Source organism: Carassius auratus, unplaced genomic scaffold (genome assembly GCF_003368295.1).
Source record: "Carassius auratus strain Wakin unplaced genomic scaffold, ASM336829v1 scaf_tig00217381, whole genome shotgun sequence".
NCBI lineage: Eukaryota > Metazoa > Chordata > Actinopteri > Cypriniformes > Cyprinidae > Carassius > Carassius auratus.
The window spans coordinates 142367-155733 of NW_020529037.1; the positions used below are offsets into that span (position 1 = coordinate 142367).

The 13367-nt window shown below is 35.3% G+C and overlaps 1 protein-coding gene across 3 annotated transcripts in view; it reads right to left on the reverse strand.

The window, feature by feature from the left end:
- The window catches only part of LOC113100858 (triple functional domain protein-like), a 97442-nt gene that overhangs the window by 25914 nt on the left and 58161 nt on the right, over positions 1 to 13367 (reverse strand). For all 3 annotated transcript variants that reach the window (XM_026265380.1, XM_026265379.1, XM_026265381.1), the window contains exons 16-27: positions 13184 to 13302; positions 12879 to 12945; positions 11894 to 12003; positions 11729 to 11798; positions 10813 to 10902; positions 10526 to 10618; positions 9485 to 9596; positions 9180 to 9370; positions 8956 to 9057; positions 7887 to 8026; positions 7588 to 7687; positions 3263 to 3506 (exon numbers count right to left, since the gene is read on the reverse strand). In XM_026265380.1, coding sequence (XP_026121165.1) covers positions 3263 to 3506; positions 7588 to 7687; positions 7887 to 8026; positions 8956 to 9057; positions 9180 to 9370; positions 9485 to 9596; positions 10526 to 10618; positions 10813 to 10902; positions 11729 to 11798; positions 11894 to 12003; positions 12879 to 12945; positions 13184 to 13302 — 1438 coding nt within the window. The remainder of the gene's footprint in view (positions 1 to 3262; positions 3507 to 7587; positions 7688 to 7886; positions 8027 to 8955; positions 9058 to 9179; positions 9371 to 9484; positions 9597 to 10525; positions 10619 to 10812; positions 10903 to 11728; positions 11799 to 11893; positions 12004 to 12878; positions 12946 to 13183; positions 13303 to 13367) is intronic.

Genomic DNA, 13367 nt, shown 5'->3' on the forward strand with positions numbered 1-13367 from the left:
GTGGGAGAGAAAGAGAGGGAGGTTTGCTGTTTCATGCACAGCTGTGACTAAGTTATGCTCTGAATGAGAGAGGGGGGGGGGTGAGAAGATTCAAAAGGAGGAAAGAGGTGAACCTACAATTCTTTAATATGAGAGATGTCATTCTGAAAGAGACAGTTACAAGACTTCTCACAATTAGATAGTTTCAGGTTATTTACTAGTTTTTTTAATTTGCGGAAAATCACAAAGACTATAAGCAGGTTATATTGCATATATTTGCATTTAGAGAAGTAAACCTATTTTTATGACCATTCTTTTTTTCGTGGCATTTTGTATTTAATCTTGTCCAAAAATTTTAGACCAGATTCTCATTACATAACATTTTACAGTATATTAGTCCATACAAAATTCTCCACTCTTTTTGACTAATGAATTGAAGGAGTTGTCTTTGATTTTATAGTTTTCATTGTCACTTTAAGTTTTATATATATATATATATATATATATATATATATATATATATATATATATATATATATATATATATATATATATATATATATATATATATTTATTTATAATGACTTTCCCGGGAAATCACATTTTTAAAATTCCCTGTGGTTTTCCAAGACTGTGGGTTTGACATGATCTTGGAGACAATATGACATGAGATTTGACAGGTTGGCAATGTGAGATTCACCCAATTAGATCATTAAAATTTCAAAAAAAAAAAAAAGATTCTTTAGATTCTTTATGTGAAGATTACAGAAAATACTATGTTGATGATGGCATTCAGCAAAACAACATCAGTCAAGCTTTGACCTGTTCGAACATTTTTATCATTTTTCACTATTATTCAACAGTAATAATACATCTCAGCCATAAATGACAGTATTAAAGTGTACAGTACGGCTCGTAGGCTTGGCCAATATCATGTCAAAGCAAGAAAATCAAGCAAACTATACAAAACAACTACCTCTGTATCACCTACACAAATGGCTGTCTCTCTTACAGACTGCACCGGGGTGGATGGCTACAAAGATCTCCCTGTTTAAGCGGCTTTGGCTGCTTAACAGTAGCTGGTCTGTGGCCAGTAAAACTGCATCCTTTGCTACACACACACACATTCACAAACACACACACACGCACACACACACACACACAGATCTTTAACTGTTAATGCCAGAACTAATCAACATTCTGCTAAAGATTTTGCTCTGGTCTCATGGTAAAATTAGATTTTTTTTCAGCCCCTCTGGACCACGTGGCAACACACCAGGTGCATCTCAGTAAATTAGAATGTCATGGAATAATTTATTTATTTTAGTAATTCAACTGAAATTGTGAAATTTGTTTATTAAATAAATTAAATGCACACAGACTGACGTAGTTTAAGTCTTTGGTTCTTTTAATTGTGATGATTTTGGCTAACATTTAACAAAACCCCTCCAATACACGATCTCAACAAATTAGAATACTTCATAAGACCAATAAAAAATAAAATTAAATAAAATAAAATAAAAAACTTTTTAGTGAATTGTTGGCCTTCTGGAATGTATGTTCATTTACTGTACATGTACTCAATACTTGGCAGGGGCTCCTTTTGCTTTAATTACTGCCTCAATTTGGTGTGGCATGGAGGTAATCAGTTTGTGGCACTACTGAGGTGGCATGGAAGCCCAGGTTTCTTTGCCATTTCTCATTTTCTTCTTGACAATACCCCATAGAGAATCTTCAGGTATGGCGAGTTTGCTAGCCAGTCAAACACACCAACACTATGGTCATTTAACCAACTTTTGGTGCTTTTGGTAGTGTGGGCAGGTGCCAAATCCTGCTAGAAAATGAAATCAGCATCTTCATGAAGCATGAAGTGCTCCATAAGTTACTGGTAAATGGGTGCAGTGACTTTGGTTTTCAAAAAAATACAATGGACCAACACCAGCAGATGACATTGCACCCCAAATCATCATACACTGTGGAAACTTAACACTGGACTTCAAGCAACTTGGATTATGAGCTTCTCTGCCCTTCCTCCAGACTCTTGGACCTCGGTTTCCAAATGAAATACAAAACTTGCTCTCATCTGAAAAGAGGACTTTGGACCACTGGCCAACAGTCCAGTTCTTCTTCTTAGCCCAGGTAAGACGCCTCTGACATGTCTGTGGTCCAGGAGGAATATGACAACTGTAGCCAAATTCCTTGACACATCTGTATGACTTGACCCCAGCCTAAGTCCATTCCTTGTAAAGTTCTCTCAAATTCTTGAATCAAGGCTGTGGTTGTCTCGGTTAGTTGTGCATCTTTTTCTTTCACACTTTCTGTTAACATGCTTGGATACAGCACTCTGTGAAAAGCAAGCTTCTTTGGCAATGAACGTTTGTGGCTTACCCTCCTTGTGAAGGGTGTCAATGATTCTGGACAACTGTCAGATCAGCAGTCTTCCCCATGATTGTGTAGCCTAGTGAACCAAACTGAGAGACCATTTTGAAGGCTCAGGAAACCTATGCAGGTGTTTTAAGTTGATTAGCTGATTGACATGTCACCATATTCTAATATGTTGAGATTGAATTGGTGGGTTTTTGTTAAATGTGAGCCAAAATTATCACAATTAAAAGAACCTTAAACTACCTCAGTCTGTGTGCACTGAATTTATTTAATACACAAATTTCACAATTTGAATTTAATTACTGAAATAAATAAACTTTTCCACAACATTCTAATTTATTGTGATGCACTTGTATACCTTGAACATTTCAGCTAACAAAATAGTCTGGGCAGCAACTGGAAGAGGTTGAATACACTGGCATCATGAGTTATGATGGTTCCTATTTCACATTTTATAAATACAGATTGTCCTTGCTGTAAGACAACCAGCTGTTTGACATTTCCCATGACCTCTATCAAAGGAAAGGTGCTTGTCTACTTGTAATGATGTCATAAAACAGACATAAATGACAGGTGTGTGTAAAAAGATAGAAATTAAATGCATTGGACATCATCAGTTTCAATATGACTTGTTATATTACTTTACAAGCTTTTCACTGATTATCTCCTTAATAGACAGACAAACTGATACAGTAAATACCTTTTTGGACAATATTTTCTAACATTTTCTAACTACATCATGAGTTAAAAATACGTTTCGGAAACTTCCCAGAATTTCTCTAAACTAAACACCAAAGATCTTCCCTCAGATGCTGCCCAGTCATCCTTGTGTAGGTGACCTCAAAAATCTTTGCCTGGCAAAAAATTACTGTAGGAAACAATAAACTCTCCATCTTACCTTTACTGTTGAAAATGCCCTCCATCTCCATACTACTTCGGGAATGGGCGATGCAAAGCATAGAGCTGGGAACCAGACCCTCCTGGGCAGGTGAATGGTCAGTGGTGTGAACCAGACACCATTCGGGCTTGTCCTGGGGCCTTTCTAGCAATTCCACCGTCTGACCTCTGCGTACAGTCAACTCCAATCCATTGCTAGCCATGAAGTCGTGGATGACCACCGTCAACTCTGAACCACCAGACAACTGTGGAGGTAGGCATACAAGTCACATTCAAATTCAAAAATATCTGTGAAAAAGATAATATAAACAACCAGAAAGTCTAAAGTCAGAACGAACGTACCCACTGGTAAAGTGGCATTGCCAATGAGCTCAAAAGGTGAGTCACTGACCCCGAATCTTTACACGCCATGTTTCTACATTTATATTTTCTTACTCAGTAAACATCACATGGGATGATGGTCTGGGTAAAAAAAAAAAAAAAAAAAAAAAAACAATGCTATATCCTTCAATCTGGAAGAGAGAGGGCTGAATAACATTGCTTTCATCTTGTCTTATCAAAATGAATCTCCTCTACAGTTCACGCTTAAGCAAACTCCATTGAGGTAAAGTGGAAGGCGGATGAAGGCTGAAGGAGTGATGCCTGGCAGGAGGAAGGGAGAGGAGGCAGAGATGGACACAATGTGCCAAAATTTAAAGGAGCAAGAGGCAAACTGTTGCTCATTAGAACTGACATGCAGGGACTTGTCTGCTTCTGAGAGCTTTATTCATTAATTAAGAGAAATTTTATGTTTCCTAAATGGTCTTTGTCTGCTTTAAGTAAAGTAAGTTAACAATGGCAAGATATGAGACAAATAATACATTATAGATATGGGAAATATAATCTATTGTAAGTTAAGTGGATGCATTGTGTTAATAGTGTATTATAAATCATCAAAATCTTAAGAGCTATAACCACAAATAAGTAAATATTATAATTCATTAAAACTTTTATTATGATTACTCATGAGATGATCCAACACATCATGTTTTTTGTAGGGCTGTCAAATGATTAAAATTTTTAATCAAATTAATCAGAATTTTCAGTGGATTAATCAGGATTAATCACTATTTGCAATTACACCTGAATCCTAAATTTTCATGTATTGATTCATCAATATGTGGTTCTTTTTTTCTGAATTTCAAAAGTTTAACATTTACTTAGATCAAATTTACCTGAGCACTATATCAAACCATGCCATTTAACTACAGATAGTGTAAGAGTTTTAGGTGAACCAGTGGTTAAATATAGCCACATATCTATGAAATTATGCAGAGAAACTCGAAAGAATGAACTCAGAAACACAAACATGCGCCCTCTGCACTCTGGGCACTCTTGTTTTTGGGAGGTGTTCATTTGCTCTGCCACAATACTTTAGGATCGATATTTTCACGTTTTGAAGGCTTCAAGTGCCAGTAAAACCAAGTAAAAATGCATATGCTTTTCCAAACAGCGGTAATTTTCGCTGCATTGCATGTAGGCGTTCTGCGCATGCGCAGTGTGAAACACAGGACGCTATAACAGGAAGAAGCTCCAGCGTATCAACTACCAAAGTCGTTTCTGTTTATCGAGCTTGGCATGAATGTATTTGAGAGTAACTGGGGTAAAACCTTAAGCTTCTTCGGTGTTTTCGTCGCGGCGCTCGCCGCTGTTTTTTACTATCTTGAGAATTCAGAGAGCGACGAGACTTTCCTGACGTGTATAATTCTGCGCATGCGCGAAATGCGTTAGAAAATTTGCATAATTAACGACAAACAACTAATTAACGTCGTTAACGCGCTATTTTTGACAGCCCTAGTTTTTTGGTGTGTGTTTTTTTTTTTTTAAACATAATGCATTCATTATAATGACTTATATTCAAATTTGGGCTTCATAGAAAGTGTTACCAAAACTTCTAATGTAAACCCTAAATCATCTAACTCTGTGTCTACATCGGAGGTGACAGTTAACTTAGTCGTTTTATTGCATCTAGTGTAGACAGACTGTTGAAAATCATTTGTAATTTGTGTCAATATGTCATAAATAAAATGCAGCAGCAGTTTTCTGTCTGGGATTTGTCACACCACGCCGCATCCAGTGTAGACAGCATCACTGATTATAATTAGTTCTATAGTATTTTGTCATGCCGCACTGCGCCACACCGCTCGAGTCCAGTGTAGACAGTGTAAATGAGAGATTATAAAAATGTTTTTACTTTATTTGCACTGAAGATCTTTTTTATTTTTTATGTTTGATTAATTTGGCATATAAATGACACTAATTTATATGATAGTAAGTTATAAGTAATTGCCTCGCTGCTTAAAGCTGAACTAAACTTCATAATTAATAAGCAACATTGACACTTGTGAACTATACAACATTTAAATAAATTGTGCTTAATAAATTATTGTCTTCTGTAGAGTTGCTTTACAGCTGAAATTGGAGTTGTTTTATAGTTTATACATTTTACAACATTACCAATGATCACACTGTCTGTATTGAACAAAGCGCAGTATAAATAATTGTCACTTGACAAACAACTTGACAAAAATAATGTCCCCTCATTATCACCTCACCACTGATGAGTAATCCTTGCCACAATAAATGCTATTCATTTTAAGTCATTTACTCACCCTCATGTGGTTTCAAATTCAAGATTTCCTTTCATCTTGAGAACACGAATAAACACATTTTAATATTCTCTCACAATTTGTGTCTACCTATTGAAAGTGCACACAAACAAAATGCTTATGCCTCAAAATACATTGTAACAGAAATCCATATGACATGAGTATTTACATTTATGCACTTATGCATTTATGCACACAAAACGCTCGGGCAGTTGTGCTCCTGAGGTGTCTGTCGTTGCTAAGCATCCATCAGCTGCGATCTCTGTTACAACAAGGAAATTTCAGCAATGGATTTCCACCACTACCTTGCTGTAACTCTGCTACAAGATTCATTTTCAAAGAAAAGTAAAAAACTTTTTTACTTGTTTAACGTGTTTAACCCTGAAGGAAGCTGATTGAGTTGGTTCTTTTCAAATGACCTGGTGCGCTTGAGTCATTCAAAAAAACTGTTGCTTTTAACTCGATGCGGTGCAGACAGGCCTGGAAAAACGAGCGTGTTGCGAGTGCATCACTTCCATTATGAGCGCGCATACCGCATTTGAAATAACGAACTTGAGCACAAAAAAAGACGTGATATGTGAATGGCCCCTTCATCGGTCAAAATGTTTACTTTTGGTTGAAGGTTAAACGGTCAATATGAGAATCCCTTACAGGCATATAAACATAATATAACATAAAAAATGTACTAATTTTAAGCCACACAAAGTCAACATGTTGGTATTTCTTGCTCTGAATCTGCCATAAAATAAAATAAAAGTTTACTGATCCTTGAAAAGGTGTACCTGCCTTATTATGCCATTATCATTAAATTAGTTGAAACTGTTCTTAAAACGACAATATTATCGTTTATCGCGATGATTTCTTGGACAATTGTTATCGTGACAACCCTACATAGCAGCCGCTTTTATCCAAAGCTACTTGCATTCAGGCTATACTTTTTTTCTTTTTTTTTAACCAGTATTTGGGCTCCCTGGAAATCAAACCCACAACGTTTTGCACTGCTCATGCAATGCACTAACACTGAGCCACAGGAACACAGTGAGCAGGTTAATCAAATTCTTCATCGCACATACACACAGTAGAGCTCATCAAATACAGCAAGTATGGTTGGGCTTTCAGGTTTACCATATATATTTTATTTAAAAAAAAAATTACTTAATGTGTGAAGATTTTTTGGTTGCATACACTTTAAATTGATGGACAAAAAAAGTATTCTTTTGTTTTATGTGGATGAATGTGAAGTCTTATGGGTTTAGAATGACATTGTGGCAGAATTTTCATTTTTGGGTGAACTAACCCTTTAAGAACTTGATTTTAGATCATGTTATTACAAGTTTCACTACAGTGGTCTTTGAATTTGATGGCATTGAATGTTTCAAACCACATTTTAAATCTTGGTATATATATATATATATATATATATATATATATATATATATATATATATATATATATATACATACATATATATATATATATATATATATATATATATATATATATATATATATATATATATATATATATTTTAGGGTGAGGCTAAACATTCAGTACAGACATTAAACAATTTTCGTTGTCTTAAAATGCTGCAAGTTTAAACATGTCACCAAAACACCAGAACTGAACACTGGTGTAGCATGGCACTTTTACACTAAGGTCGACAGATTTTTACACTCACCTTGTCGCTATCCAGTGTGTTCTGGGAGTTGCGGGAGGCGATGGAGATGGTGTCTGGCTGACTGCTTGCATCACCCTGACTGTCTAGGTCCTCTCCATCTCTGTTATTCAATATAATATATATCATTCAAAAGTACAAACTGACCAAGGAAAAGCCACCCTGGTTAGACAGTCGATGTCAAAGACAAGATACTGATATGCATAAAACTTGTTTCTTCTGTGTTAACATATTCTGAGATCCAGAGATCCAAACATGCTTATTGAGTTGGATTGATGCTTATGTATGAGTTGTTGATGTACCGTTTGCCCTTGTGTTTGGTTGCTGTGGCTTTGGGCATGTGGATTGGCTCTTTGAGTGCCCCCCGTAAATGGATGGTACGCTCCTGGATAACTTCGCGTACATGTTTAATCCAATCCTGTTTGTTTTCAATACATGAAGCCTGGAGGTGCATTTAACCAGTAATACATTAATGAACCTCGATTTACACATCAGACATATATATCAATTAGAATTATCAAAGCCTACAAATCTGTTGCAAAAATAATGATAACATGCAATCAGAGTTCAAATGAAGTCAAACACTGTTTACCTACTTAATGTGTATGTGTCTTATAATGCACATTCTTCAAAAAAAAAAAAAAAAATGTTTTTTAATATTTTATCAAAATATAATAAATTTATTAATGTGCTTTCCTTTAAGGTCCCTAGCCTCCAACCACCTGTCAAATAAACTCAATCAATGATTTAATCAATTCTCAAAGGATAAAATCAATTCCCCTCCTACTTTTCACTTGGGGATACATCAGATTACAGAAGTAAAATAGGTGGAAACCATGTTTAATAACCGTAAGCCAGGCTAAAATTGCAAACATGAGAGCATCCATTTTGCATCCACGTGTCGGTCTATACACAAGTGAGAACACATGGAATGACATTCATTACATGATTCAATTATGTCTTCAGAGATGAATGGCAACCATTCAGAGACACATAATTACATAAGTTATTATTTAAAATGCATACAAGTCTTACCAAATGATTTATACAAAGGAGTGTCTCAAGCCAAAGCCACAGTACTTGAAAATTCAAAACCTGAAAACATCCACTCATGTGGTCTATTTCAAGGATCTTCAGATTAATGATACTTTTTATTTTATAATCAAGACATAATGAAAAGATCCATCTGATTTGAGATCAGGGGCAAGTTTTCAGTAATGCAACATGCTTGTATGCTGAGCCAGATAGCAATGTTTGGATAGAAAAAATAAAATTGATAACAAAGAAACATTTATTAGAAGCCAAAAATAAGTGGCAGCTGTAATGAAACAAAACCCTGGATGAAGTATAAATTTGGAACTTGAATCATACCTTTAGGACTATTTTGTTGTCTGAGGTAGGTGTCCGTCCAAGCCAGAGTGCAAATTTACATGGATCTCCTTCCACATGTTCAGTAACTCCTAGTTGTGAGGTCTAAGCAGAGTAAAAAAAAAAAAAAAACATAGATCAAGCATGAAATAATTCAGTCTATTATAAAGTATGGCCATCCATGACCCTATAATTTATTTAAACAGCTAAACAACTAAAACCCATACCATGAGCTTGCTCTTGTAGAGGTACTTGCTCCTGCCGTTGGAGTCTTTTATGTCCTTGCTGAAGATAAGAGACATCTCAAAGAGGAAGAGGTGCCGCTCTCTGCCCTTACGAATCAGAGTCTTTGGATCCCAAACCTGGAATGACTCCTGCAGAATCAACTCACCCTGAGACTCAATGTTCTCATCAAAACCTGAGAGAACATGAAGCAGAGAGTGAGAGAGAGAGCAAAAAGGAAAGACAATGAACATTGATACAAGATTAAAGAAGAAGCATTGGGTTTGGTTTAGTAAGCGGTGTTACTCACCCTCCAGCATGCTGAGGTGCATAGCATCATTAGCTTTTTTGGGCACACTAAGCATGACCTCCAGGCCATCTTTAATTTCTCCTTTACCCTCCTCACAACACGTCAATAGTTCCTACAAACAAACATAACAATTGCACTTTTGGACCCACATTTTGATTTGGGTAAGGTCTGTGTTCAGTCTAGTTTGGATTTTTGTTGGGTCTGTGCTGAATTTCTTGTGTTTGGTCTGAATTGTTCTGTGTTTGGTCTTAGCTGACTCTGTTATGGTTCTGTGTTGAGTCTGTGATAGGTTTATGGTATTTTAATGTTTAGTCTGTGCTGGGTTTGTGATATTTCTCTGTTTAGTCAGTGCTGGGTTAGTGATGGCTTTATGTAAACTCTGTGCTGGGTTTGTTTATGGTTCTGTCCTTAGTCTGTGCTAGGTTAGTGATGGTTTTATGTTAAGTCTGTGCTAGGTTTGTTATGGTTCTGGTGTTGGTCAGTGCTGGGTTAGTGATGGTTTCATGTTAAATCTGTTCTGGGTTTGTTATTGATTGTGTGTTTAGTTAGTGCTGAGCTAGTGATGGTTTAATGTTAAATCTATGCTGGGTTTGTTATGGTTCTGCGTTTAATCTGTGCTGGGTCTGTGTTTCATCTATGCTTGGTTTATGATGTATCTGTGTTGTTTCTGATCACATTTAGACTATTGTTTTACTACTGACTTGTGGTAGGTCTGTGTTTAGTCTGTACTTAGATTTGTGATGGTTCTTAGCCGGTTCAGTGCAGGCTTTTAGTAGGTCTGTGCTAATATTGTGATGGACCTGTATTTAGTATTTGCTGGCTTTGAGTAGGGTTACAGTTAGAGTTTATGTTGGCTCAGTGATGGGTTTGTGATGGAACTGTTCTGAATGTTTGATGGGTTTGTATTTAGTTTGCATCTGGTGCTGAGTCTGTGCTAAAAATAGGATTATTGCTTTTTTTTTTTTTTTTGTAGAATCTTTATAGTTAACAATCTGAACTGTGCTGAGTTTATTTAATGTATAGTAGTACACAGCTGAGTACCTTCAACAGAAGCTGATACTTGGTGATCCTTTGAACTGGTTTAATAAGGTATGATGATATGGAATTAGCCAGCCTGTGTCTCTGTTGGATTTCCTGTACACATACAAGCACACTTAAGTATTACTGAAAAAAAATACACGTCAAATACACGTAAAAAAAAGTGTTACATAATATTAAATAAATAAATGGAACTTACTTGATTAAAGTGTATAAGTGATACTTTCACAGAATTGTATGTCCTTAAACAAAATCATATGAATTGTATGATTAGTTTGCTTAATACTCACATCAAAATAGGTCCCCGCATGTTCCAGAATCAACTGGGTGGAGTCAGGCTTGTTCTTACAGTAATTCACATACATCCGAAACTTATCCGCCTAAAAATATATATACATATATTATATATATAATTATATATATTAAATTTTGAACATGAAGATGCTCTGTTTTTACTTCTAATAACTGGTGTCTCTTTTAGAATGGCAAACTGTTATTAGAAAATATTAAATAAATGCTAATTTAAGTGATGCTTCATAAATAGTTTAATATGGATGTATTTGTTTAAATATGCACTCAGTCCTTGCTTTTTATTAACAGGAACCGTATTTAATAAAAAAAAAAAAAATACAGTAAAAGCATAAAAAAAATAAAACAACAACAAATTACACTTTTCTTTTATAATTTTATGTAAAATTTGCTTTTTTTTTTGCCTTTGATGGCAAAGGTGAATTTTCAGCAGAATGATTCTTCAAAAATCATTCAAATATGCTGATTTGATGCTCGAATGAATGTTTCATTTTATCATCACAGTTGAAATAGATCATGTGTTTTTGTGGAAACCTATTATTTTTTTAGGATTCTTTGATGAATAGAAAGTACAAAGAACAGCATTTATTTCCAAGCTTAATGTATGTACCTTGTACAGTATCAACTATAATAACAAGGTCCTAACCCTGAACCTAAAACTAAACTCATTGAAGTGTAAAAAGTAACCTTATAGTACTTTTTAGTAATAGTATGTGTGTATGTAGTCTTGTACTCTCATAGTATGTAAACTTATCCATATGTAAACTGTAATTGTATTTACTGTCAATACAGTGCAACCCAGATATTTGTTCTAATGATCTGATTTAATGTCAGTATAATGTTACATGAGTCTAGTGCACTTATTCATAAGATTATCTTTAGCACACTGAGACTCACCCATGTGACGAAACAGTGACCCACATCCTCTGGAAGTTGTTCATATTTTTCCAGTTCTTTAAGGAAAATACTGAGAAAAGGACAGATAAGCATATTAATGGTTAAGTAAAGGAAGTTAGAAATACAGAATTTTAAGAATCGCAAATTCAGATAAGGTTCACTGACTTGTGATGGAACTCTAATAGGTCTTGCATGTTGCCGAAAATGATGTGCTCTTTGTTGACAATCCCTGGAGGAATCTCCTCTACACCACTGGCCATCTCCCACAGATATGTCTGAAACACACACACTCACACTTTAATGTTATAACAGCCTAATACTATTACACTTTTAAAGACAACTCCTGTATTTCAGTGTTTATATTGTTCTGAAATAGTAAATATGGACTTTATCTATCTGGATGTGGCCAGATTGTGTTAACTCTGTCTTAATTTTATTGGTAAATACGATTTTTCTTCAAATGCATCTTTAATTATGTCAGTGGAAAGTATTTCTGAAGTGAAGAACATCCTATAATAATTTTTTTATCAAACATACTGTACTTTGATCAAGATGATTATGAAAACAACAAGAACATGATATTAAAAAAGTTTACATTTTGAACTTGTTTATCCCGTTTTTTTGGTCAAAGTTTGACAAAGTCTTGTGGTATTAACCAGTATTAATCAGAATTCTTGTTCATAAACCATATAATCCAGAATATGCACTGAAACCGAATATTAATGTATATCAAAACAAAAGTAATTCTGGGTGCTGCAATAGAACAGACGTGAATGAAAATAAATGAGCTGATTAAATTACCATGCAAAATTATGAAAATGCATCATAATAAATGAATCACTGATAGTCGTGTATTATTTTCGGAATTTGATTACATATGTATTCCAAAGTGCATGAATATTCCAATAGCTGTGGAGATGTGGAGATTCAAAAATGGTGCATGTTAACATGGCCAGTGTTTTAATGACACCCAATCTTTTCATGAGATCAAACAGCAGCTATTCCTGGATAAACTGGATTGTTCTTGGGCTGTACTGCAGTGAATACATTTATAGCACAGCACTTTTGTGATCTATCCAAAGTGGACATTGGTGTACCACACCCTCTAAATGTTGGTCCATACAGAGCAAACCATCACAAAAGAACTTACATCCATACACTCCCGCAGGTCTCTCACATATGCCTTCTCAGTCTGAATGAGCTCCGCCATTATAAACCTGAAAAGAGAGAGGTAAGAGACCTATTGTCAACATTTGTTAGAAATCACAATAACTCTGGGAGGGGTTTCAATCTAGTATAAAAACCTCAACAGTTAAAACAAGTTTCCTTTAGTATTCATATTTATGGGTGTTTCCTTTAAACACAAAGTAACTAAAGCTGGACTTTCATCAGATTACGTATTAAGCCTTCCCTTTCAGCACTTCCTGCTGTTGGCTTAAGGTTTAAAAGACATACTCTTTTCTACGGGCCGATTTCCGTTTTTCCTCATTGAGTTCGTGGATGGCGGCATCTCTGAGCTTGATCTCTGCACCAGGAGCACTGGCTGGAATGATGTCCAACTGCAGATCTTTACTCTGAAACCCCAAAAGAAATGTTTTAATGGTAAGAAATCACCTTTCTTTCATAAATTAACATGGTT